The following is a 27,673-nucleotide window of genomic DNA, read 5'->3' on the forward strand; positions in this document are numbered from 1 at the left end:
ATGAATGGCTGCATCAATACAGCGTGCCGTGGGGACGTTATTGAAGCCCAGGTTGCTTTAATAGCATTCTTCAGCGCGTCTGTATTGTCGGGTCGACTGTTTCTCATCTTCCTCTTGACAATACCCCATGTATTCTCTGGGGTTCAGGCCGTAAGAGTTGGCAAGCCTATCAGGCACAGAAATATCATGGTCAGCAAATCAGTCAGTAGTAGTTTTGGCACTGTGGGCAGGGGGAAGTCCTGCTGGAAAGGAAAATCGGCATTTCCATAAAGCTGGTCAGCAGACTTCAGCGTGAAGTTCTCTGAAATCTCCTGTCAGAAGGCTGCGTTGACTTTGGACTGGATGAAAAAACACCAGCAGGTGACCCGGCGCCTCGACTCATCACTGACTGCAGAAACTTCACGCTGGACTTCAAGCCACTCAGATCCAGATTCTCTGACCTTGATTTCCAAATGAAATTCAAAGTTGATTGACTCTCATCTCAAAAGAGGACTTGGAACCACAGAGCAGCGGTCCAGTTCTTTTCCTCCTCTGCCCAGGTGAGGAGGAACGAAGGAGGAACGTGAATCCTGACTGATGCTGAAGGTTCTCTGTTATATTAGAATAGACATGATCTGTTACAAGTGTTGGATCTTTAGGCTACAGTAAAGAACTTTAAATAAAGAATCAGAAATTGTCCATTGTACAAAAATGAGTATTCAGACTATAATGCAAATTATGCATATGCATATTTGAGGCTAACATTTTAGGAAAAAGAAAATTGAGTGGCAGCTTTGTTTTCTCTCTCAGATTTCGAAGAGGCATGTTGGGAATGTAAAAGCTGTTTTTTATATTTATTTACATTCACTCCTTTTATATTAAAAATAATACAATTTAATATAGTAAATAAATAAAAACCAGCATTTCGGTTCATTTGTTAAATAAAAAAATGTCTTTGCTCCGGATCACACTCTGATGACAAGAGGGTTCACTGTCGCCTACTTCCGTTTTCGCTTTTAATTCCATGAATTAAATCCGCGACTTCAGTGGATTTTTATTTTCTGTGTAACCAGCCTTCGCGCTCCAAATGGTTGTAAGTGAACCTGGTTACCTTTGACTTTGTTACATCTAGTGTAAACAAATAATTAACCGGCGGAATCTTTTCTGAATCCGAATCATGACTATTTTATACATGTTGTTTTCCCTCTTTCACAGACTCTGGCTCTCCCCGGCCCCCAGCCAATCACCAATCTTCATACCTAGACTTGACCCAATCAGAGCACAGGGCTGGGGGCGGGTCTTCTTCAGGGGGGCGGAAGTGAAAGCTGTCGTCTTCCTGTCCGTCTGTCCCGTCTGTCCCCATGATCCTCGCTCGGGCACGGCAACACCGACTGACGCGGGTCGCAGGGGAAACTCCACTTGCCGCAACTCAACTTTCCCCCCCACGGTCTCGTCTCAACTCTCGGTAATTGTTCGCGCCGCGCCGCCGCTCACCGTTCGTCTCGCGCGGGTCACACCGCCGCTCACACCGCCGCTCCACCGGGCGGAACTTCGCCTCGTCTTCCCGCAAAAGTCCCACAACTTTTACTTTTTGGGGCACCGCTGTGTGTGTGTGTTAAAGATGCACACGATGAGTCTCTCTCTCTCTCTCTCTCTCTCTCTCTGTGTGTGTGTGTGTGTGTGTGTATAAATATATATATGTATATATATTTGTGTGTGTGTGTGTGTGTGTGTGTGTGTGTGTGTGTGTGTGTGTGTATATATATATATATATATATATATATATATATACATACATACATACATATTTGTGTGTGTGTGTGTGTGTGTGTGTGTGTGTGTGTGTGTGTGTGTGTGTGTGTGTGTCTTCGACTTGATGTTTTGCAGGTTGGAGTTAAAAGTTATTTCAATTCCACAGGTGCTACTGAGGCTCCACACACATGGATCACAGTGGAGCCAGTGAGGGGCCTGGGGCAGGCAGAGGGACCCCCGTCCCCTCTGCTGGTCCGCCCGCGGGTGCCAAGGGTCGAGGGGCCCAGAGTGGCCCGAAGCCCAGAGTGAAGATGACGCCCTTCCACAGCTCACCCATAGTCGACAGTGATGGAGCCCTCTGCAGCAAGAGACCCGGAGCAGCGTCTGGGAAACTGCTGGCGTCACCTGGCCGCCTGTTGCTGGACACACCTGGACGTAAGACTGCCCCAGGAGTCAGGGAGAGACCCCCCCCCGCCGCCGCCGCCGCTGCTGCTGGGAGGTCAGAGGAACACGCCCCCGGTCCAGGCTCTGCACAGGCGACGATGGAAGAAAAAGCACACGCCAGTCAAGTGGTGGTCAAGGTAAACACATACCTGTGAAGCGTGTGTAGTGTGTACAGTTCTTCCATAACTGTTTAATTTCAGATCATTTTTTAGTTCATGTCCTGTGTGAAAGTACAGATTAATAATATTTGTGCGTCATATCATGCAGGCCATATTTGTTTAATTAATGCATGATATATATACGAGTGCTGAGACAAAACGTGTCCTCAAGCAATCATAGACGAACTGCAACAATGGCGAACGTGCTGCGATGTTTGCTTGTTCGACAATTGCATTTCGACGCTTTTATTTACAAGGATGCATATTCCAGATCATACGATATCAACCCTGAATGTCCCTGAACTGTGCAGTTTTATTAATCAGATTGCTCATCTTTTGTTCATCATTAATAATGTTGTTCAGGAGATATAGAGTCAGTTGAAGTCAGTTAAAGGCTGGTTTAAAAATATGTGTTTTCAAGTAGGCATGTGCGTGTGTTGCGCAACATAGAACTTATCCATTCTGACGTTATATCCTTTTTTCCTTTCTTTTTGTCATATAATGTCACAATGTCAGTTGTCCATAATGATAAACATGGCCAAAGTTTTGAATAATGAGGTAAACATACAAAAAAAAGCTCAGGCATAAGACTTTAGGATCCAAAGTTTGTTTTCTTCTCCTGCGACAAGGTGTCACCAGATTTCATTATAATCCGAGCACAGCTTGTTCCTCCAACGGTCCACTTGAGTGGTATTATAGACTTGGCACAATAATGTGACCTTCCATATTAATGTTCATATGCCACATATGTGTTTGGAGTTGGATGTAATAACTGCTTTTGTTGTTGCCTTTCTTCTCTCCAAAGGCTGCGGGCAAGAAGGCCAAAGCTGTCAGCACCGAGCTTTGTGACAGCCGCAAAGGCAAAGAGAAGAGAGCCGCCTCCACCACTGCCAAACCTCCGTCAGGTGAGCTCAGCCTTGCTTTTGCAAACTTTATGAATCTGATCGCAGATAGAAAAAACAGGATGCAGCTGAGGTACAGGTGGAAGTATTATGTGTATAAAGCAAACAGGCTACGACCGTACCGACGCCTAACATAACACTGAACACTGAACACCTAATTATATGTATATATTTTTTAAATTCATTCAAAGCACATGAGGATAAGTGTTAAACAATCATATGCAAAATGAAGACAAAGACCAGCATACCTTTGGAAGATCCTGTGATAGTAATTGGTAGCCCATTAATTGTCAAAGCTTTTCCTCTGCGTTCGTGTAACATGTAGCTTGTGTGATTTTTCTAGCTGTGAAGAGGAAGAGGCGAAAAATGGGAATGTACAACCTGGTCCCCAAAAAGAAGGCCAAGGCCCTTAAACAGCAGGAGAAGGCAGGTGCATTCATTTATTCATCCCTATCGTGTTTGTAGCCTGTACACAGTGACAGGAAGCACGGGGAAAGAGATTATGAACAGCATTTATCTGTCACTAGCAGCTGGAATATGCCGCTCTTTCGACCGGCTGTGTCAGCGGGGACACTGCAAACAAACATATTAACACCAGGTGTAAATATAATCAAGCTCAAATCATATCTAGATACAATCTAACGCCAGGCGTAAACGAAATACATGGTCTCAGTCAGGTCAGTGTCATATCTGGTGTTTGAACATTAGTGACATGATGTTTATAGATGAGTAATGACATCACTCTGGGGTCAGGGTTCGTCCCGGGGCAACAAACACAAAAACAGTTTGGATTTCCTTCTGAAACATACTGAATGTCATCGTAACATTCACCCCCCTGACACACACACACACACACACACACACACACACATATATATTAGAGCTGCAACAGTTAATCGGTTAGTAATCAATTACTAAAGTAATCGACAACTATTTTTGATAATTGATTAATCGCTTCAAGTAGTTCTTATGAAAATGAAAAGAGTAAAAATTCTCTGATTTTCAGCTTCTTAAATGTGAATATTTTCTGGATTCTTAGCTCCTCTGTGACAGTAAACGCACCATTGTATGTATGCACCATTGTGTGTGTGTGTATATACACTGAACAAAATTATAAACGCAACACTTTTGTTTTTGCCCCCATTTTTCATGACCTGAACTCAAAGATATAAGACTTTTTCTATGTACACAAAAGGCTTATTACTCTCAAATATTGTTCACAAATTTGTTTAAATCTGTGTTAGTGAGCACTTCTCCTTTGCCGAGATAATTCATATCAAGATGCTGATTAGACAGCATGATTATTGCACGTGTGCCTCAGGCTGGCCTCAATAAAAGGCCACTCTAAAATTAGCAGTTTTATCACATCACAATGCCACAGATGTCGCAAGTTTTGAGGGAGCATGCAATTGGCATGCTGACTGCAGGAATGTCCACCAGAGCTGTTGCCCGTGAATTGAATGTTCATTTCTCTACCATAAGCCGTCTCCAAAGGCGTTTCAGAGGATTTGGCAGTACATCCAACCGGCCTCACAACCGCAGACCACGTGTAACCACACCAGCCCAGGACCTCCATATCCGGCATCTTCACCTCCAACATCGTCTGAGACCAGCCACCTGGACAGCTGCTGCAACAATCGGTTTGCATAACCAAAGAATTTCTGCACAAACTGTCAGAAACCGTCTCAGGGAAGCTCATCTGCATGCTCGTCGTCCTCACCGGGGTCTCGACCTGACTGCAGTTCCTCGTCGTAACCGACTTGAGTGGGCAAATGCTCACATTCAATGGCGTCTTGCACTTTGGAGAGGTGTTCTCTTCACGGATGAATCCAGGTTTTCACTGTACAGGGCAGATGGCAGACAGCGTGTATGGCGTCGTGTGGGTGAGCGGTTTGCTGATGTCGCGTTGTGGATCGAGTGGCCCATGGTGGCGGTGGGATTATGGTATGGGCAGGCGTATGTTATGGACAACGAACACAGGTGTTATTTTTTGATGGCATTTTGAATGCAGAGAGAAACCGTGACAAGATCCTGAGGCCGATTGTTGTGCCATTCATCCACGACCATCACCTCATGTTGCAGCATGAAAATACATGGCCCCATGTTGCAAGGATCTGCACACAATTCCTGGAAGCTGAAAACATCCCAGTTCTTGCATGGCCAGCATACTCACCGGACATGTCACCCATTGAGCATGTTTGGTCTGGATGCTCTGGATCGGCGTTTACGACAGTGTGTTCCAGGTCCTGCCAATATCCAGCAACTTCGCACAGCCATTGAAGAGGAGTGGACCAACATTCCACAGGCCACAATCAACAACCTGATCAACTCTATGCGAAGGAGATGTGTTGCACTGCATCAAGCAAATGGTGGTCACACCAGATACTGACTGGTGTGACCGCCCCCCCCCCCCCCCCCCCCCCCGGACCCCACCAATACAGTAAAAGTGCATATTTTAGAGTGGCCTTTTATTGTGGCCAGCCTAAGGCACACCTGTGCAATAATCATGCTGGCTTATCGGCATCATGATATGCCACACCTGTGAGGTGGATGGATTATCTCGGGCAAAGGAGAAGGGCTCACTAACACAGATTTAGACAGATTTGTTAACAATATTTGAGAAAAATAAGCCTTTTGTGTACGTTGAAAAAGTCTTAGATCTTTGAGTTCAGCTCATGAAAAATGGGGGCAAAAACAAAAGTGTTGCGTTTATAACTTTGTTCAGTGTATATAAATAAATACAGTACATACACAAGCACTTCCACATTCCCCTTTTCTTCGATAGCTTTACGGCCGGTTGAGGGGTTGGAGCCAGTCTCAATTGACATGGGGCGAAAGGCGGGCTACACCCTGGACAGGTCGCAAGTGTATCGCGCGAGGCTGACATACGTAGACAAGGAAGGGGCGGCTGTGGCTCAGGAGGTCGGTCGTCCGCTGACCCCGACGTTCAGTGGCTCAATCCCAGCTTCCCCCAGTCCGCATGTCGATGTGTCCTTCTTGGGCAAGACACTTAAACCTGAATTGCCTCCGATGGCTCTTCCGTCAGTGTATGAATGTGAATGAAAGTGACAAAAAAAATTGTGTGAATGGGTGGATGTGACTTGCACTGTAAAGTGCTCAGAGTAGTCAGTAAGACTAGAGAAGCGCTATAATATATATATATATATATATATATATATATATATATATATATAGACCATTTAGAACCACTTCCAATCACATTTATAGTAATTTGGAGTAGCCAATAAACCTACATGTCGTTTGACTGTCTGGGAGGAAGCCAGGGAAACAACCCACGCAGGCACAAGGAGAACAGTGCTGACCACCGCACCACTGAGGTGTCCTATAAGAAAATCAGAAACAGGAAAGTAATGTGACAAAGCAAGAAAATTTGAATTTTTTTTTTTTTACCTTTACCGTTTTCTTGTTCCACATGCTCTTTTTTTATGTCCGCGCTGTAAAAACTGCATGAGATGGTGACCCAGAGTTTGTTTGGGGATGGAATCCTAATACACTCACTCCTCTGTTTGCTCAGAAAGAGGAGGTGGGAGCCAGCTTGGAGAAGAGCAGAGCTGCTGCAGATGACAAAGCACCGGAAACCCCGGCGGTCGGAGAGCAGGCGGCAGTCAGGAATGAATCTCTGCTGGGGACAGAGCCAGGAGAAGGCACCCACGTCGAATACACAGAGCTGGCTCTGGACTGTCTAGACCTGAAGGCTCAGGAAGAGCTGCTCTCTCCTCCCCTGACAGGTGCTCTTACAGTGTCTCAGTCAGTGGTTTATCTCAGAACACCTCATGAGGTCTCCTTCACACTGGTTCTGTGTGTGTGTGTGTGTGTATGTGTGTGTGTGTGTGTGTGTGTGTGTGTGTGTGTGTGTGTGTGTGTGTGTGTGTGTGTGTGTGTGTGTGTGTGTGTGTGTGTGTATGTGTATGTGTATGTGTGTGTGTGTGTGTGTGTGTGTGTGTGTGTGTGTGGCAGCAGACTCTGAGGTGACAGAAACGGACCTGGCGGAGGAGTTACCTCTGTGCTGCTGCCGTATGGAAACTCCTCACTGTGGAGGAAGCCTGACCTCGTTGGATCAGACCTGCATGGCCATGGAGAGCACGAATGGAATGGTAAAAAAAAAAATCATCTGAATGGATCAAAACACCACAGTCTATCACTTAAAAAAGTGTTGTTTGACATAAAGCTGCATTTAATATTTGTATGATACGATCCAACTGATCAATATATTAAATCTGGTGCTAGGTGAGGTTCTTTGTCCAAATGCACTGATGGTTTTGGATCCCTCTCGGTATCAAATGCTAAAACCTTACAGGAGGTCATTCTTTGTGAAAGCTTACACTGTGTTTTCTCTGCAGCTGAGTCGCTGCCAGAGGCGCGTGATGAAGCAGGAAATGATGCGACCCTCCAACACGGTCCACCTACTGGTTCTGTGTGAGGACCACCGGGCCGGCATGGTCAAGCACCAGTGCTGCCCTGGCTGTGGACTCTTCTGCAGGGCGGTGAGAGGAAACAAAAAAGAAGCACACTGATAAGTTTAGACACATCAAGCCCTGACATTACGACGAATCAGTTCCTTCCTCACCTCATGTATTATGATGGTAAAGAAAGCTTAGAAGTGACTTAAGAAAACTAAATTCATAATTCAGGTTGATAACTTTTGCAGAGGAGCAAAATAAATCACTCTTAACTGGAAACTGGAAATGACATATGGCAGACAAAAATACTGTTTTCATGACCTGATTATTTATGCGTTAATTTATTTATCCTCTGTTTTTTGCGAGTAACATCAAGGGACTACATCTGTGATTTAGTCATACAGTTCTTGTGTAAGATGATGATTATAATAACATTCAATGTTGAATCTTGGCCCAACAGTCCTCTGTGAAACCACATTTAAATCCACTAGGTTCAGATTTTTATTTGGATCCGCACCAAATTGTGCACATCCACATAAATATCAGTTCCCCTTTGTCCAGATCCGCAGCAAAATGTAACGGTTTCTTTCGTAGCCCTTGGCCCATCCTTCCACAAAGTTTCATGAAAATCTGATCCGTGTAATTCTGCTGGCAAGCGAACAAACAAAACGGACAGGGACGAAACACAACCTCCCCGGGAAGGTTGTGTGAACAGGTGGTGTGTAATGTCACTGGCTGACAAGAAGAAAAAATGAAACTTGAAATGACCCGAACCTGGAATATTTACATAGTGAACATTTTTTTTTGGTCTTCCCCTCAGGGCACCTTCATGGAGTGCAGGCCATACGGCAGCATCTCGCATCGCTTTCACCGTGACTGTGCCTCCATACTGAAGGACTGCCGGTTCTGCCCCCACTGCGGAGAGGACGCCAGTGGCGCCAAGGAGGTCACGGTGCCGAAGGCTGAACAGTCGCCCTCTGTACCCAGATCGAACCCCAGGCTGTCACTTCCCACTGTGGCTACCCTGCCGTCGGAACCAACCACGCCTGCGGTTCCACAGATACTCCGAGCGAAGAAGTCCAGCGAGCCTCAGAGGAGCAGAGACGAGAGCCCGAGCAGGTAATGCAGGACCGATGCTCTTACCTATAAAAGATGGTGTCACCACTCCCCTTTTGAAGTCACTAAATTATTATAGGATAATTCCAGTTTATTACAACTGGGGGCCACATAAGAATCTCACTGCTTGTTTTCTCTCTCCAGGTTAAAGGGCGAGACTGTGTGTGCTGCAGAGAGACCCAAAGAGTCGCTAGAGACCATCCTCATGGCACTGGATGATGAGAAGTAAGGTCAACCAAAACATATTTTGGAAGTGCGGTTTGCACTTTTATTGATCAAGACCTTTATTTTTTTCAGCCTGAAACCAAAGAAAGTGAAGTACCCCACCAGACAGCTGTACATCTCTGCTAAACAAGGAGAGCTCCAGAAGGTCATTCATCTCTTAGGTAACTCAAATATGACAGAAGAAGTCTTCTGCAATGTGATTAGATAATAGATCCTAATAAAGGGCTCAGTGAGTGTACAGTATATGATTTAATGTGTATTTTCTCACCGTTGCACCAAACTTTGCACATTGCAGTTGATGGGAAGGACCCCAACTTTTTGATGGAGGGTCAAAACAAACGCACTCCTCTTCATGCAGCGGCTGCCGAGGGTCACAAGGAGATCTGCCACATGCTGGTTCAGGTGAGGACTCTAGGGCTTCACCCCAGGAGTAGAGAAAAAGTTCACTCTCAATCTATTCTCCACAACATTCTTTACTTTCCTTCTCATACTAGGAGTTCCAGTTGTTGTCCCTGTTGAGCTGTATTTGAATCTGTGTTTCTTCAGGAATGAAGCAAGCTCCATTCATTTATATTATATATTTCATTTATTGTTTAGTCATTCATTCATTCAATTATTTATCTGTTGGTAAAGTGATATTTGAGAGATATGTACATGTTGTAGTGCATTTCCTAACTGTGGGTGTAAGTATGGAAATTAAAAAATTAACTTCACCTATAGGGACACGTGAGTTAACGGATGTAGGTGACATGTGAATTGAACTGTGGAAGAGACGTTTGCTGTGGAGAGGTGCACCACTACCACGCAGACTGTGTGCATCATTCAATTCAATTTTAACTGTATAGCGCCAAATCACAACATGTATGGGTCAAGGCACTTTACATAGTAAGGTCAATATTACGTTATTCCAGAGAAAACCCCACAGTTCCCACAATGAGTAGCACTTGGCGACTCAGGAGGAGAAAAACTACCTTTTAACAGGAAAAAATCTCGAACAGAGCCTGTTCAGTTGTCGGTGGAAAATCTGCCTCGACCGGTTGGGGTGAGAGGAGAGAAACGGGGGAGAGAAGAGAGGTGAGCAGAGAGAGGGGGAGAGGAGAAGAAAGATAGGAGGAGACAAAAGAGGAGAGGGGAGTGGGATACAGACCCTTGTTCGGTTAGGGTGAGGTGTGAGGGTGGGATACAGACCCTGGTTCGGTTAGGGTGAGGGGTGGAGGTGGCATACAGACCCTGGTTCGGTTAGGGTGAGGGGTGGAGGTGGCATACAGACCCTCGATCAGGTAGGGGTTAGGGTAAGATTCACCAATAAAATGGTCATGATGTCAATTCCACCCAGCAGTCTAGGCCTATAGCAGCATAACTAAGAGATGGTTCAGTAAACATCATCATCATTCCTGTGTGTGTGGTATTGCACAATATGTGCTACAGCGATGTCATTGGCAATACAAAACACTAATGGGATCAGGCTGACTGGATCTCTTAGAGCCGTTGTAACGTTCCATTAACTGGTGCAGCGGGAGAGAGGATGGAAACGTCACTAACACTCTCTGGGCGATGATGTTCCATTCACACAATTGTCAGTAGATGCCGATGTCCTGCAGTAAACGGTGATGTCAAGACGCTGTGTGTTTGTGTGTGTGTGAACATCCAGGCTGGAGCCAACCTGGAAATGTTTGATGAAGAGCAGAGAACACCGCTGATGGTGGCCTGTGAGAACAACCACCTGGACACGGTGAAGTACCTGCTCAGAGCTGGAGCCGCCGTCTGCCACAAGGTGAGTGGACACACGCTCCCCCGATCAGCCCCCTGTGTTCTCATGTCAGAGTCTGCTTCTTCATCCGTCACTCAACCTCAGTGATTAATATTATTTTTCATGTCGCTCGTTAGTTTCATCACAGACACTGAGAAAAACCCAATAACATTTTACATGGACAGATTTCTGCTGGAGGTATTTTACAGAAGATTAAAATAACATAATTCAAAATCACTGCTTCATCTCTAGGCCTAAACCAGGCTCTAGAGGGTGCGAGAGGATTTGGTGCAGAACATTTATTCCCCACGTCCTCAGGTCCTGTTTTACCCAAGCACAAGTGAAAAGCCCTCAACTCCTAACAGAAGCTGCTGCAGCAGTGCAGTGTTGTTCATTGTGCATCGTGTTGTCATCCCAGGATATCATGGGTTTCACCTGTCTGCATCTGGCTGCTAAACTGGGCCATCATGACATAGTCCATCATCTGCTCTCCAAGGCATCCAAACACATCAACTGTCAGGTAAAAAAAAAAAAACAACAACCCATACATCAGTACATTCACTAACTGCTGCTAAAAGACGACGCCAAGCCAAGTGAGTGGTCGTGTGTCGCTGCAAATCTTTGTGTGTGTGTTTTTTTGCGGCCCGCGTGTGTGCGCAGGACGACGGGGGCTGGACTCCCATCACCTGGGCCGTCGAGTACAAGCACAAGGAGCTGGTCCACCTGCTGTTGGCCAGAGGGGCCGATGTTAACATCAGAGACAAGGTCAGTTCATCAGACACACTGTGTTACAACTGTACCACACACACACACACACACACACACACACACACACACACACACACACACACACACACACATATACACACACATATACACACAGAGTATCATTCTGTTTTCATATTTTCTACAGCATTGCATCTCATCAAGGGTAGATCTCTGACAAGTTTGATCTCTTGGGATGCATAATATATATTATATATTATATATTTTCTTTTTTCTTTTTACCACTGAACAGTAAAGCACAGTGCACTGGAGAGCTAGACGGGCGTTGGGGGCTGTGTCACCTTCATAAAGAATTAAAGTAGACACTTATTTTATGTGCTATTTCAAAGGATACAACAGTGTTTTCATATCTGCATCAATGTGCTGCGTACACACAGCACGTGCTATTTACCGTATCTCGGTAACACTGAGTGTGCAATGTCACTGTTAAAATGGTTTTAAAATTGCAACGTCTTGCAATGTTTGTGTTATTTTTTGGTCGAAGTGTAGCGTATGTTAAAACACCGCAATATACGTGGATTGTATGTAAAGTTAAAACCAAACAGGTTAGACACACAGGCCCCACAGTGAACCTCAATGTAACAAACACAGAGTATAGTACACCCGGATTTCAAGAAGCTTTAGCAGGATAAGAAGAAAAAGAAGACTTTTTAAAGAAGAAAAAGAGAATGGAAACAACTGAAGGGTGGACTGACTTTTGTTGATGTTGGTTGTGGTGGGAATCTTGATGTCCTCGAGAAATGAACAAATAATCATTCAAACATAAGAAGTTTGTTTACAAGTCATATTTAATTGAATCAAAGTCAAGAGTACAGCAGAGTCTGTTCAGCTGGTTCCGAGCTCCTTCACCATGGAATGGTTCAGAGGTCCGACCTAGTTCATACAAAAAAGACATCTTAAATAGAAACCACACTTCCCTCATCTGCTTTTCTACCCCAGGCTCAGCTAATTATTACCTCTCGTAGACAGTCTTTCCCACATACCAGAAACACAATTTAAACAGAGTATATGTTAATACATGATTATATGAGAAATTGACACCACATTGGTTCTTTTAAAATACAATGAAATATCCATATTAATAAGTCAAACATTTCTCTTCTTAAAATAAATTGACTTCATTTTTCTTAGGCTTTGATTAAAAGTATTCGTAGTCACTTTAGTATTTTAGTGATGCCGAGCGGGGGCGTGCCGGTGGAGCCCCTGTGTCGTGTCAGAGCACCGTGTCAGCGCTGACCTGCCGTGTGCTCCCGGTTCAGGAGGAGAACGTCTGCCTGCACTGGGCCGCGCTGTCGGGCTGCGACGACGTCACCCAGGCTCTGCTGGAGGCTCAGTGCGACCTCAACGCTGTCAACGCTCACGGCGACGCTCCACTTCACGTCGCCGCCAGAGAGAACCACATGGAGTGTGTGATGTGAGTGTTTGGTTCCAAAAAACGAGTTTCATTCTGGGTAGACATTTGGTTCAGAGCAGTCCACAGATGAATATGATGCGGTCAACAGGTGGGTGTAGAGAATTTGCGACGTGATGCCAGACCGGAGCATCGACCCAAAAAGGGGCAAATGTGGAAAACATGTAGAAAAGTGCATTTCAACAAGGTGAAATCTTGATATTTAGAAAAAATTAATTATTGGTATCATGTTGATAATACACACTATCTTTTTAAAACATGTCAATTTCTTTCCATCATGATTCAGTAACTGTCTGGTTCACACTCCAACATAGCGGGTATTAGTTATTAGTTATAATAAATTTTTTTACCCTTTGTGATGAACAAAATTCTCGCTCCTGCAGCAGGGGCATCGCAGCGTAGACACAGCTGCACATGACTCACAGCCTCTCTCCTAGTATGTAGTAGTATTTGTGGTATTATGAACATAAGTTAAAACACAGAATAAACAAAGTTAAAGATTCAATTTACTGAAAGCATTATTATTATAATTTTTCAAGCTCTAGATAACTGAGATATTGTGATGAAATTGTTATTGTGAATTCATTTGGGCACGATAATGGTCTGATATCCTGACAGCACAAAATAAAGTGTGCTTTGAGTTACGACTGCAGAGATGAGAAACTAAACTCTTCGTGTGACCCCATCTGCCGGGTTCAGTTCTCATGTCTTCAGCTTCCAGTGAGGTTATTCTTTACACTATTAACATTTGAACACAATCTAATACAGACGGCCTAAATCATCCTTTAAATTTGTTGTCGTTAAGTCTCGTTGAAGTCTCAGTTGTATTGGATTAACACATATTAAATATGCATAACCCCTGCCGATGGCAGATGAGTTGAATTATCTTTCAGGGAACTCTTCCCTGTACAGCAAGGACAGATGCTGAAAACAGAAGCAAATTAAATCCCATGGTTTTTAGGGAATGTCGCCAAACTTTGTTCAGGTGTCCACATACTTTTGGCTACAGTGTGTCGGCTGCTGGCAGATTTTGTGCCGAAACATCTGCAGGATATTGGATGTCACTAGCTTCAAACCCAACATGTTGATCGGTTGAGCCTTTGACAACTTCAGTCGTGTGTCAGACTTTTCTCTCACCGAGTCCCCAGACGTGCAGCTCACACTGCTCCCATGTGCAGGTTGTTCCTGTCCCGTGGAGCGGACGTCACTCAGAGGAATAAGGAAGGGCAGACGGCTCTGGAGTGCTGCGTCTTCGGCTCCAACGTGTGGACGGCCCTCAACACCAACAAGAAGCTCACCGAGGCCCGGAGGGGCCGGGACTGTCGAGGAGAGAGGATGCTCAGCAGGTAGACTGCGGTGCTGCGTTTCTGGTGTTGTGTGTTTGTGTGTACGTGTTGTCTGCTTGTGTATTACATGCAGAGCCGGCCTGAGGCATAAGCGAACTGAGCGGCTTCTCGGGGCTCCCCTCGTTCTTACGGGATAATTACTACGTTGTAACGTGCAACTTTCTCGTTGTAAAGAGGAAAAATGTGTCGTAATAACGAGAAAAACCTAAGATATTTTTAATTCCACTATGGCATTTCAGCGATTGCGTAGAGTACAGGATAAACCCCTCGGTGAGCTTCAGAGGTGTTGCTTGGTTAGATTTTTTTCAGTTGGACAGAGCCAGGCTAGCTGTTTCCCTCTGCTTTTATTCTTTGAGCTAAGCAAGGTGAATGAGTCGAGGTTGATAATGATCTTCTGAACTCTCCTCAGAACTAATAAGACACGTCTTTTTATTTGAATCCCTGGAAAGCAATACTATTTTTGAAAAAAGTTTGCGTTTATTGTTATGGAGTGTTTTTTATTAAATAGTTCCCAAAAAACACATTTCCACATCACATTTTTCGTCACTGTGATACTCTCTTGATGCAGATACACATCTTCGGTATATACATCTTTCTTTTTACAATATGCATGTTTGAATCAGATTTTACAGCCCCAATTTAATTTTTCCTCCTCCCCAGGGACATCTCTCGGGGGTACGAGGCAGCTCCCATCCCCTGTGTTAATGGTGTCGACAGCGAGCCCTGCCCCGACAACTTTAAGTACATACCCGACAACTGTGTCACCTCGCCGCTGAACATAGACAAGGACATCACTCACTTACAGGTGAGACTTCAGCTCCAGAGGGCTTGATGTTACATCCTGATCCTTTGTTTAGCTCCATTGTTGTCCAAACTATTACAAAATACAGCCGTGAAGAATAACCAGGATCCAAGAAGCTTTTTGGTTTGCAATTTATTGTCAAGTGTAGAACTGCCCTATACCTGCGGACTTACTGACTGTGCCCCCGGGGAGACGACAAGACATCACATGTGCAAATCTAAATCAAGACGCTTTACAATCCAAGGGTTTGTTATTAAAATGAATAACACATCATTGTGCTGGTTTCCCACGTGTTGTCAAATCATCTCCTCTAGTTTGATCAGATGTTTGGCGAGTTTGAAATTACTACAACATCCAATGCAAATCAATGTCTGTCAATTTTAAAAGAATTTGAATGGAGACTTGAGGTTATATTGATGCTTATTGATTTCACATTAGTAGGGGAAAAAAAACGGAGGTTGCAGGGGAACCGAGCTCTTGTCACCATTCAGTGGATTTGCCTAAAAAAAAGATCAGCTCTGTGCGATGCACAGATGCTTTATTTATATTTGATTTTTGAATTTTAGAAATTTTGGTTTGTCGCAACAAGTTACTTTAACCAACCATTACCAAATTTTAACTTATAACTTATACTGATAAACGAGATGTAAACTTTTTGCATTTGTGGCACTGCTTGCGGCAGAATAGCGTAACAGCTTTGCAGCAAAAATGCCTCGCGGCCGAGGACACGGGACCAACAACCAGATAAGACAGAGCTCGTTCATTGGTGCATCGCTTGCATCTCACATATTTTCTTTGATTTTACACTTTGAAAGCAGTTTAATGCTGCGTTTAATTCAGTTACGGTTACAGTTGTGGTTGTGGTTAGTTGTCGTTGCACACTAACATCAAACGACAACTTCTTTCGATCCTGTCAAAAGGACAGCTACAATAAAAAGTCACTGCATCTACGGCGGTTCTTTCGCTTTTCCGCAACATTTTAATATCTGCCACTGTCAAAGGGAAAACTCCGGAGCAGAAGGTGCCGCTTAATGCGCTGGTCGCCAACCGCCATTAAAAAAACAACGAAGAAGAGTGTACAACCAATCACGTTGCGACCTCTTAGCTGGTTGTGGCACAAGAAGACGGCCTCAACTATAGCTCCATTTTTGGCAGTTTTAAACAGACATGGCTGCAGAAAGAACTTGTGGATCCCTTCACTGCCAACAATGGACTGACACTTAAGACTGAACTGTCAGTACATATACAGAGACATGTCCCGTTGTCATGGACACAATATATCAGGAGGCCCGGAGGGAATGTCATGACATTTGGCAGAAACATCCACTTGGACTCAAGGATTGAACTGATTTAGATTAAGTGGTCAGAGGTCACTTTGGCCTCACTCCTCACATTCTTGGCTGTAACTCAAGAATTCATACAATAATTATGACTTAATACACTTAATATACTTATTATTAACTCTCCTTTGATTCAGATGACTTTGTAAAGATTTAAAGTGTTGGAATGCTGCTCATGGTCGGACAGTTTCAAGATACACACTGAGACGTAGATTGTTTTGGTATTTTCATGGGGTTTGTGGGGTAATAAGGAAATATAGATTATCACCAGCCTCATTGTTCACAAGCCACGAATGCGACCTGAACCTGTATGTTACTGTGACACTTTATATATATATCCGGTATTGGAAATGCTTATTATATCATCGTACCTGACTTGTAATAACTCATTGTTTGTGTCTTTCAGCACTGCAGCTGTACGGACGACTGCTCCTCCAGTACCTGCATGTGTGGTCAGCTCAGTCTGCGATGTTGGTATGACAGTGTGAGTACACACACGCGCGCAGATCTAAAAATTAAAGTAATCGTACACTCAATTGTAATAAAGCTTATGCTTATTGTGTGTGTGTGTGTGTGTGTGTGTGTGTGTGTGTGTGTGTGTGTGTGTGTGTGTGTGTGTGTGTGTGTGTGTGTGTGTGTGTGTGTGTGTGTGTGTGTGTGTGTGTGTGTGTGTGTGTGTGTGTGTGTGTGTGTGTGTGTGTGTGCAGGAGGGGCGACTGCCACTGGACTTCTGTCAGCGCGAGCCCCCCGTGCTGTTTGAGTGTAACCATGCCTGCTCCTGCTGGAGGACCTGCAGGAACCGAGTGGTCCAAAACGGACTGAGGTGACGTGTTCCGCCCTTTGAGCTGTTGATTTTCCGATCTTTCTTTTGGGTCTTTTATTTAGCTTCTCAAAAAAAGTGGCAGCAGTTTACACCAGCAATGACTTCAATCAGCAGTTGCAGTTCCAACATTGCTTCCCTTTAGGAGAGCAGATTGCAAAATAGTGAGGCTGTTCCCTGTTGGATGAAAGGATGTTGAAACATAACTCCAAACCAGGGAGACTTTTGAGTTATGCAGGATTTGGCTGAGTACTGGGTGGTGAACACATGGCGAATGGGCTTCTCTTTAGATGTATTTACACATCACAAACTTTCCCCAGGAACAAGGAACCTTTGCAGGAGCTCTGTGTTTCCACCACAGGGACCAGGGTCCATTTTAAGCCTAAGTCAAATCCCTGCTCGGCAGGAAAGTACTTTACTAAAACACAGGAACCTTTGGGGCGGGGCTCGCAGTGCTGAACATGCCCGATTGGTCAGGTACTCCAGCATTTTATTTCCGGCTAGTCGAACTCCGTGAAATCTCTTTCTTTACCTTAAATTGAGTATTTCTGGTTGTATTTTAATCTGCTTTGTAGCTACTACTCTTTTCCGACGTTGACTCAATAATCCAGTTTTCAAAGCCGAAAATCAAATGTTTACTGTTGAAGTGTTGCTCGATCTACAGTCAGGTCCATAAATATTGGGACACCGACACAATTCTCTTCTTTTTGGCTCTATACACCACTACAATGGATTTGAAATGAAACCAACAAGATGTGCTTTAACTGCAGACTTTCAGCTTTAATTTAAGGGGAATTTACATCCAAATCAAGTGAACGGTGTAGGAATTACAACATTTTCCATATGTGCCTTCCACTTTTTGGGGGCCAAAAGTAATGGGACAAACTAAACAATCATAAATCAAACTTTCAATGTTTAATACTTGGTTGCAAATCCTTTGCAGTCAATTACAGCCTGAAGTCTGGAAGGCATAGACATCACCAGACGCTGGGTTTCATCCCTGTAGATGCTCTGCCAGGCCTCTACTGCAACGGCCTTCAGTTCCTGCTTGTTCTTGGGGCATTTTCCCTTCAGTCTGGTCTTCAGCAAGTGAAATGCATGCTCAATCGGATTCAGGTCAGGTGATTGACTTGGCCATTGCATAATATTCCACTTATTTGCTTTATAAAACTCTTTGCTTGCTTTTGCAGTATGCTTTGGGTCATTGTCCATCTGCACTGTGAAGCGCCGTCCAATGAGTTCTGAAGCATTTGGCTGAATTTGAGCAGATAATATTGCTTTCCTGCTGCTTTTGTCAGCAGTTACATCATCAATAAATACAAGGGAACCAGTGCCATTGGCAGCCATACATGCCCACGCCATGACACTACCACCACCATGCTTCACTGATGAGGTGGTATGTTGGATCATGAGCAGTTCCTTTCCTTCTCCACACTTTTCTCTTCCCATCACTCTGGTACAAGTTGATCTTGGTCTCATCTGTCCATAGGATGTTCGTCCAGAACTGTAAAGGCGTTGTTAGGTGTTGTTTGGCTAATTCTGATCTGGTCTTCCTGTTTTTGAGGCTCACCAATGGTTTACATCTTGTGGTGAACCCTCTGTATTTACTCCCCTCTGTGAAGTCTTCTTTTGATTGTTGACTTTGAAACACATACACCTACCTCCTGGAGAGTGTTGTTGATCTGGCCAACTGTTGTGAAGGGGTTTTTCTTCACCAGGGAAAGAATTCCTTTGTCGTCCACCACAGTGGTTTTCCGTGGTCTTCCAGGTCTTTTGGTGTTGTTGAGCTCACCGGTGTATTCTTTCTTTTTAAGAATGTTCCAAACAGTTGATTTGAGCACACCTAATGCTTTTGCTATTTCTCTGATGGGTTTGTTTTGATTTTTCAGCCTAATGATGGCTCGCCTCACTGACAGTGACAGCTCCTTGGATCTCATATTGAGAGGTAACAGCAACAGATTCCAAATGCAGATGTCACTCCTGGAATCAAGTCCAGACCTTTTACCTGCTTAATTGATGATGAAATAATGAGGGAAAAGCCCACACCTGTCCATGAAATAGCTTTTGAGTCAATTGTCCCATTACTTTTGGTCCCTTAAAAAGTGTGAGGCACCGTTCACCTGATTTGGATGTAAATACCCTCACATGAAAGCTGAACGTCTGAAGTTAAAGCACATCTTGTTGAAGAGGATCGTGTCGATGTCCCAATATTTATGGACCTGACTGTATATAGTGTCATTTTTGTCGTATAGAATAGAACTTTATTGTCCACCGGAGTGGAAAATTGTCTTTCGCTCACCAGTAAATGAACAGAGGCATGAAGACTGACAGTCGCACAGCACAACCAGCAATGACTGACAGGGTTAGCATAAAAGCCACATAGAAACAACATAAAAGCAATATTTGAAGAGGTTTTTAGAGGCTTTAGTGACTCTATGGCGCCTCCCGGAGCTCAAGGGCTCAAACTGGCTGAAGAGAGGATGGGAGCTATCGGCCAAGGTACTCCTTGTCCTCACAAATTTTGTTTGCCATCGAGACGACAACCCTGGAGAGTTTGTTTTTATTCCTGCAGTTTAAGTGACAGTACCAGGCATGAAGATGGATGGTGAAAACACTCTCAACAAGAGATCTGTATACAAGTTCGAGAATCTGCTGGCTTACCCCGAGGCCGCTGAGTCTTCTGAGAAGATAGAGTCGCTGTGAGCATTTCTTAAAAAATATATACGGTGTGCTTCCAGAGGAGCTCACCATTTGAAGTTTTGCGCAGTTTGAGCAGGTCGGCCGTCTATTGGAACTCGCTCTGTGATAAGTTCTGGTTTTGTGCAGAAGGTCAGCTTTAATGTGGGCAAGATAGGCAGCTTCAGAGAGTGGGTCAGTTTTCAGTGAGGAGGCCCACCAGGGCATACTTGACCGGTTCAAACTTCAATTCATTTGTGAGAAGGGAGAACAGTGGAGGGGAGAGAACGCGGCCCTTGTGGGCAGCGCTCACAGTGAGAACCCCCTGACACAGACCCTCTGCGGGCGGCGAGTAAGGAGATCTCTGATCCAGTGTGCAGATACAGCACAGCCCACTGCACGCCGTCCAGCTCTCGCAACACGTCAGTGTGAGAAAGTTTTAATATCCGATAATAAACAAAGTTGATATGGTTTTATTGTCTGATGAAAAAAAACAAAAACACAAGGCACGGGACTGTGTCCAGAGACTGTTCTGTCGAAGGCCCCATCTCTACTCGTTATTTCAATCATCCAGATAAAATCCGGATGTGACGACTCAACTAGCAGCAGTGAACTCCAGAACGTTGTCGGCCCGGGAAAAGAAAATTCCCTGCTCTTACTTTTCACCGCTGCCGTTCCTTGTTAGACAATCTGCCTCCTGGTTACAATTGGCATGCACGCGCCCAGTGAGTGTATGTCAATGTGTCAATGGCCGTGCGATGTGTGTGTGTGTCCAGGTGTGTTAGCGTGAACGGGGATTATTTCTGACACAGAGCTGAGACGCTCGCCTGGACGGAGACGGCTGTTTTTGAAAACGAGAAGAAATCAGCGTGGACGCAGCCTCAGAGTCTAGCCTCTGGCCGACGGCGGATTTACACCAGACCAGCGGAAGAGAGAATCAATTCTCTCTTCCAGGAACGGGATTGCCTCAAGTTGTTTTTCTCCCGTGAAAATGTGTTTTTCCTGAATAAAATCAATGCGATCTCTTGACTTAATGTTCCTCCTAAGCTCGCTGCCGCCCTAGATAACCGCCCTGCTGCTGTTGTTGTTGTTGTGGTGGGTTTCAGAGCCCGGCTGCAGCTCTTCAGGACACAGAAGATGGGCTGGGGAGTGAGGGCCATGCAGGACGTCCCCCAGGGAACATTCATTTGCGAGTGAGGACGGGGCTCTCGTGAGATTCAGTGTTTCACATCGAAAATATTGGAACGGGAGCCGTGCTCTGAGCTCTGATGTGTCTCCTCAGGTACGTCGGAGAGATCGTCACTGACGCAGAGGCCGACAAGAGGGAGAGTGACTCTTTCCTCTTCACCCTCGACAATAAGGTGAATTAGATGACCTGGATTGTTAAAGCTGTACTAGGCAGCATATTACACACGCACGCACACTTACTATTTCATTAACAATGCATTTTCAAAGATTTCTAAAAACCTGTCTTGCTCCTTTTGGGTTATAGAGTCTATATATATATAATACAAATATAATATAAAAATACACAAAAAAACAGTCCCGCATGTGCTCCGTGTTTGGTCAAGAGGTGGAGCTGCAGAGTTGCTCATCCACACACTGATGTCGTTTCTTCCTGCGTTTTACAGACCGAGGTCGAGCTCGTGCTGATGGTCGGCCTCTTTACGTAAAAAAACCCCCACAGCCTGTGTATTTGTTCATTTTGACTCTGTGAAGAGCGAGCGCACTCTTTTTTTGGAAGCCGATAACATTTCATTAAATACAACACCGGGGGACGGATGGAACAAACTGAGCCCAGAGAGTTTTATTAAAATAACACAATTTAAGACCGTAACATAATCACCACCACAGGGAAACCCGGTTCAAGGGCCGCCGCAGCAGGTAGAAATCAACACACGGTACAGCGCCGTTCTGATCCACAGTGTTTCACTCACGAGAAATTTACGGATAATTTCAGTTCCTTTACAGCCAGGGGCTTATATTTTGTAGATTTGTCCTTCATTTCGATGATTAAAACATTGTGCTCGCCAAATTAACTGCGGCGCCTGATGAGTCGAGAAACGGGCAGGAATAAACAATAAAATGTGGGTCGTAAACATCCACAGTTTACTAGCGCGCCCCCCCCCCCCCCCCCCCCCCCCACACACACACACACACTTCCTGCTTCCACTTTGCAGCCTTTGCGTTTCTCCTCCTGTTGCAGGTGGGAGACGTACACTGCATCGACGCCCGGCTTTTCGGCAACGTCGGCCGCTTCATCAACCACCTGTGCGAGCCCAACCTGCTGGCCGTGAAGGTGTTCACCATGCACCAGGACCTCCGCTTTCCCAGGATAGCCTTCTTCTCGAGCAGGCCCATCAAAGCCGGAGACCAGATAGGGTGAGTGTTGGAAAAAAACCAAAACAACCCTCGCCTCTCTACTCTCACTGAAAGAAAAGTGTCTGACGCACTGGGATCTCTCCCTCGTCCAGGTTCGACTACGGCGATCACTACTGGAGGGTGAAGAACAAGTACTTCAGCTGCCAGTGCGGTTCTCCCAAGTGTCACTACTCGGCCGCCGGCAGACACAAACTCACCGGTGACCACTGATCTCTCCGTCTGCCGCGACACATCCCGTTGCCGCGTCCTGTCTGACGTCAGGAGTGACGCCCTCTGAGCCGGAAAAAAACAGGTGACAGAGACGCTTAGGTCAAGACCTGTAGGACAGAGGCTGCAACTTATTTATACGCCTGTTATATTTACGTATTACTGTAAGTCTGCAGCCTGCCACCAGCCAGATACACTGTAAGCGCAAGACGGTCCAAGTAGTTTTAGAGAACCAACAATAGGGTAAAAAACAAAACAAATCTTATCTGATGATTTTAACATTCACTGACTTTTCCTTTAACACTGCAGCTAGTTGTTATTTGTGAATTAATGGATTGAAGTTATGTTTTTGATATAGTCTGATCTCTTCTACGTGCTTTTTACAACATGTCCAATTAGCAATTAAACACTTTTAAAGCATCTTCTTGTCATGATTTTTTATTTTTTTTTATTGATGAGCTTGAGTGGACAAGGAGCAGACTCATAACTCATTTTATCCCCAGTCTGCTCTGATTGGGCGACCGCTTTCAAAATGTGTGGGAAATGTCACGCCCCTTCACCAGAGAAGAGTCCAACTGTGACATCACTGTGGGAGGGAAATCTGAACCAGTCGTTCAGAGCCAGGCTGTAGGAGTTCAGCCAGCTCACAAAAAACCTACAGGGTGGTCTGTTTTCACAGATTGTGGGTCGGCAGGCTCCACAGTTACACACATTTATGTGCGCGCACACTGAAAAGGTGAGTTTTGCATAATATGTCACCTTTAATTAATGAAAGATGATTTGATTTCCAACAGAATTCGTCTGATTTCATCACTGCAGCTCACGAATACAAACCAGACTTAGGTCATCATTTACATTTCCTATTGTTAAATGTAAACTTGGGTTGTTGCTGTTTTCCCTGCAGGTATTAAAAAAAAAAAACTTTCTTCATGGAGCGGAGTTCCATTGTTGGAAAATCGCTGTTGTGCGCAACCAGAACGTCACTCAGTCGAGCGCACGCCTCCGCCAAGGACCAGCTGTCCCCTTGGATTCAATCAAGCCGCACCGAATTGCAGACACTTACAGATATCGGTCACCTTAATATGATTAAAAGTACATGCAAAATACGTAGACAGGAGCATCTGACATCATTTCTCAAACCAAATTGGTGAAATTGAACTATTGGAATTGAACTCCTCGTTCGCCTGAGATCAACAGGTGAAGGGTCCCGAGCTCGGCCCGGACCTCGTCGTGACGGCAGATTGAACAGCGAGAGGTCGCCGTCAAGACGCACATGCTTATGTCTTACGTCGCATACTGTTTTAATCATTTGTAGAAGATTCTTTAGGCGTAATTGTGATGTTATTTCATAAAACTCATCTCCATACAATTCATAATCTAAAAAGCAACTCATCAAAGATATGCACATTGCAAAAAAAGAGCAATTAGGTTGATGAATTGTGCAGTGCATCGAGATCACACCAATACCTTATTTTTAAAGACTCAAATTTGTGGACCTCGTTAAATTCAACACTGCACAAGTTATGTTTAAAGTTATGAACAACTCTTTGCCAGGAAACCTACAAAATAAATTATGACTTAAGAGGGAAGTTTAATTTAAAACAACCTACAGTCCGAACTATTCTCAAAAGCATGTGCACCTCAGTTTGTTCTCTTTGGAACGACCTTGATGAGGAAACAATAAATTTGCAATAATATGAAAGTTTTCAATGAATACTCATCGACAAGTATGACATGGGAGAAGCTGTAACGATCGAATGGGGCAGGACCAGATGCGCTTCTGCTTCTTCCTGTCCCTTCTCGAACCGCCTGTACAAGATTTACGTTGACTGGAGACTTATGTCATTGAAAATATTCTGTTTTTCTACTTTGTAATCGATACATATTGATCGGCCCGCGATACATAACGATCAAATCAAATGATATGAAGGTTTTTCCAAATAAGCACTTTCACGGAATGCGCAGATCAGAGAGGGGAACGCTGAATTCATCCAATCCTCATCCTCTCAAACAATACAGACGTCCTAAAATGAGCCGCTATGATTTAAACCTCTTTTTTTTTCTGTGGTTAAGAATTTCATCTGATTTCAGGAAATTAAAATAGACTGTATCCTCTGTTTTATGTTTTCTCTTTTATGTCAACGCCTAAGAGGTACACCAATCAGCCACAACATAAAAAACACGTTTTAAATTTGGCTGATTAATAGTCAGTTTGTTTCCAATTACTCAGTTGATGACAGGGCCGGACCAAGGCATAAGTGAACTGAGCGACTGCCTGGGGCCCCCTGGCCCCCCCATGCCTAATGTAACTTTAGGCACGGTTCAGCCACACTCAGTCAGACAGTTGATGGAAAAGGCAGTAGCGTATAAAGTTAAAGATAAAGGCGATGTTATTCGAGGCCGCTCCGTTTGACCGGAATGGGTTTGTAAGAGGCCGTGGTCTTGGCTCTCTGAGACATCGTCTGCTCGTACACTGCCAATGCATATTTTTTTTTGGTTGCTGTGTTTAACTGAGGGTTGGGTTGTTGGTCTGTTTTTTTATGTAGATGTATGTATGTATATACTGTATATATCTCTTATGTTACGGCATTTTCTTATTTTATAATTTTTTCTATTTAACGTATTTTTTTTAATTCAGTTGTTTTTGCCCCCCCTCCACAAATCTTGAAATGAGAATGGTTTCTCTATTAGTTTCGTATATTTACCAACTATCTGTACATGTCGCATTTGTATACCCACTAATAATTGTCATATTTATATTCTTGCTATGTGCATATTGACTCCGCTCTCAATGAAAAAAAAATGTCAACACAGAATAAAATATAATAATAATTATAACTTAATTTCAATGCTGTGGCTTTTTTACTCAGCTGAGCCATGGAGCCATGGGAAACAATTGAAACAACAGATTTTTTAAAATCACATAATTTAATCGAACTAATAATAATTACCGAACTGTATGTATGTGTGTGTGTGTGTGTATATATATATATAAAGTCTGAATTCGTAAAGTCGAGTTTTGAATTTTTGGACTGTGGCAGCCGAACCATCCATCACCGCCGCGCAGAAACTTCCCGATGCGAGGTCGAGGTCCAATGTCCTCTCTCCTCCTCCTCCCTGTTGCTATGGAGACAGGGCCGGGCCAGGTGGAGCCACTGGCTGGCGTCTGCGCGGTCACGTGGGGGATGCGCTCCGTGCGTGAGGAGCGGGCGGCGGCGGCGGACGAGGAGGAAGAAAAAAGTGCCGCGTCTCTCCTGTTGGACGGCGTCTCCACACGCGCACTGACGGGCGAGTGGACGGGAGTGCGCCGTGTTGCTCTCCCCCGGACCGCGCTGCGGCCGATGCGGGTCGTTTGGCGCTGAACTCGCGACGGATTCTTGGTTTTTTTTTTCCAGGGACGATGTCGTCAGTGGATGTTCTCTCCTCTGTGTGGTGACGGCGCGCTGGAGTTCTTTTGTTTGAAAGTGACAGTTGTTTATTTGGGGGGGGGGGGGGGACTCGGTGGCTCGGCGCAGGACGCAGGACGCATCCCGTGCCATGGACTTGTAGCGCGCACGCCAGTGTGTGTGTGTGTGTGTGTGTGTGTGTCGGCCGGGGGAAGGAAGGACGCACACGCGTGAGGAGGATGCATCATGGAACATGGTCGTCTAAAGTTTGAGCGACGATTTGATGTGGGGGAGAGTGACGGCATGGGAGGCAGCAGGGTGGAAGAGGGAACAGCCTGACGCTGATGAGAAAGACCCCCCTCCTCCCCTCTCTCTCTCTCTCCCCCCCCCCCCCCCCCTGGTGAATGTTTGACTCTTGTGTCCAGGGACCACACACACACCTACAGGACCCGGGGCGCCGGGCGACCGCCCGTGTTATGATGCTTCACCTCCACTCGTCTTCTGCTGCCACTGACGCCCTGCACAGCCGCTACGGAGGCCCCTGTGCCGGGGGCCCCGCCATGGGGGCCGGCCGGCAGCCGGGGGCCCCGGGGGCCCCGCGGGTGTACAAGCAGACGATGTCTCAGAGAGCCAAGACCATGGCCTTTTACAAACCCATTCCGGTCAAACGGAGCTGCCTCAGCGTCAACCGCTCCCTGTTCATCTTCGGCGAGGACAACGTCATACGGAAATACGCCAAAAAGATCACAGAATGGCCATATCCTTACAGTGTGACCCCTCGGGTACAGTCTGTCTGTGTCACGCCGGACCACCCGCCGAGCAATATGTCATTTAATGCGTCCTCCGTCGTTACTGGGAGGATGCAGCTTTTGATTCTGCACGTTGAGAGTCACTACATTTAACTTCCACAGTTGGTTTCCTCTTCTCTCTCTCTCTCTCTCTGTCTCTCTCTACAGCCTTAAAGTAGCTTCAGTGCGACAGAGGGACGAGCTGCAGCCTGAACTAAACTGTAGCAGGAAGTGGGGCTGCAACTAACGATTGACCTGTCGACTATTCTCTCGATTAATCGATAAGACGTTTGGTTCCGTGAAATGTCAGAAAATGGTGAAAAATGTTGATTAAGTTTCCACAAACCGATGACATTCAGTTCACCGTCACAGAGGAGCAAAGAAACCGGTACATATTCACGTTCAAGAAGCGGAAATCAGAGCATTTTGACTTGAAAACTGAAAAAGGGTACTTGAGTCGATTCATCGATCATCAAAATAGTTGCTGATTAAATTAGTATTCGATGACTGATCGATTAACTGTTGCAGCTCTGAACGCGTTGCGTTGGTCGTTTTGACTCGTGTTTGGCTTAAAAAATTCTGAAATGACCTTTACACCAAGTCTCCTCCTCCTTATCACTGGAAGTTGCTCTAGCCTCCAGTCGAGATTTGTGACTTGGCATGATTTTTTACTTTTTGCTGCGCGGTACATGGTCCCGGAAATTATTGCGATAAACAATATCATCGTCACTTTCAGACCAAGTTTTGGCGCGTGCTCACGTCCTGCACGATTTCTGTGCCGCTGCCGAGAGAAATGTTATCCAAAGTTTAGACGAAGCAAGCAATTTGAAGACGCGGAGCCGTCAGAAAATTACTAAGAAGTCCATATGTTCTGACGTTTCATAGACTAATTAGGGAATTGATTACGGCGAGAACAGATGTCATGTCAAGGAACGTGTGGACACAATGGCTGTTATTGCGGTCAATACAAGTTATTGAGTTC

At 45.0% G+C, this 27,673-nt stretch overlaps 2 protein-coding genes and 1 long non-coding RNA gene across 18 annotated transcripts in view; all 3 read left to right on the forward strand.

The window, feature by feature from the left end:
* Nucleotides 1-1,290: 1,290 nt before the first annotated feature.
* Nucleotides 1,291-22,937, forward strand: ehmt1a (euchromatic histone-lysine N-methyltransferase 1a). 5 transcript variants are annotated; one of them, XR_004794608.2, is made up of 23 exons: nt 1,291-1,444; nt 1,898-2,312; nt 3,139-3,238; nt 3,579-3,661; nt 6,771-6,984; nt 7,214-7,350; nt 7,597-7,740; nt 8,477-8,775; nt 8,917-8,997; nt 9,070-9,158; nt 9,293-9,399; nt 10,649-10,771; nt 11,166-11,267; nt 11,408-11,512; nt 12,793-12,947; nt 14,123-14,290; nt 14,951-15,095; nt 16,839-16,916; nt 17,140-17,255; nt 19,142-19,197; nt 21,035-21,121; nt 21,211-21,289; nt 22,135-22,198. XR_004794608.2 is itself a non-coding variant. In XM_035640397.2 (23 exons), exons 2-23 carry the CDS (start codon nt 1,920-1,922, stop codon nt 22,518-22,520), a joined length of 3,099 nt encoding a protein of 1,032 aa, XP_035496290.2. In that variant the 5' UTR covers nt 1,291-1,444; nt 1,898-1,919; the 3' UTR covers nt 22,521-22,937. The 5 variants fall into 5 exon arrangements, 4 of the variants coding, with proteins under 4 accessions (XP_035496290.2, XP_035496291.2, XP_035496294.2 ...); XM_035640397.2 differs by lacking the exon at nt 19,142-19,197 and adding an exon at nt 22,403-22,937 and having other exon boundaries at nt 22,135-22,310; XM_035640398.2 differs by lacking the exon at nt 19,142-19,197 and adding an exon at nt 22,403-22,937 and having other exon boundaries at nt 7,217-7,350; nt 22,135-22,310.
* Nucleotides 22,938-23,061: 124 nt separating this feature from the next.
* On the forward strand, nt 23,062-25,360 carry LOC118314163. The gene is made up of 2 exons (XR_004794609.2): nt 23,062-23,253; nt 23,422-25,360. It is a non-coding gene; the product is annotated as an uncharacterized LOC118314163 (long non-coding RNA).
* Nucleotides 25,361-25,715: 355 nt separating this feature from the next.
* cacna1ba (calcium channel, voltage-dependent, N type, alpha 1B subunit, a) overlaps nt 25,716-27,673 on the forward strand; it is a 99,108-nt gene continuing 97,150 nt past the window's right edge. For all 12 annotated transcript variants that reach the window (XM_047331187.1, XM_047331185.1, XM_047331188.1 and 9 more), the window contains exon 1: nt 25,716-26,660. In XM_047331187.1, coding sequence (XP_047187143.1) covers nt 26,308-26,660 — 353 coding nt within the window. In that variant the 5' untranslated portion in view covers nt 25,716-26,307. The remainder of the gene's footprint in view (nt 26,661-27,673) is intronic.

Source organism: Scophthalmus maximus, chromosome 3, assembly GCF_022379125.1.
Source record: "Scophthalmus maximus strain ysfricsl-2021 chromosome 3, ASM2237912v1, whole genome shotgun sequence".
Classification (NCBI taxonomy): Eukaryota; Metazoa; Chordata; class Actinopteri; order Pleuronectiformes; family Scophthalmidae; genus Scophthalmus; species Scophthalmus maximus.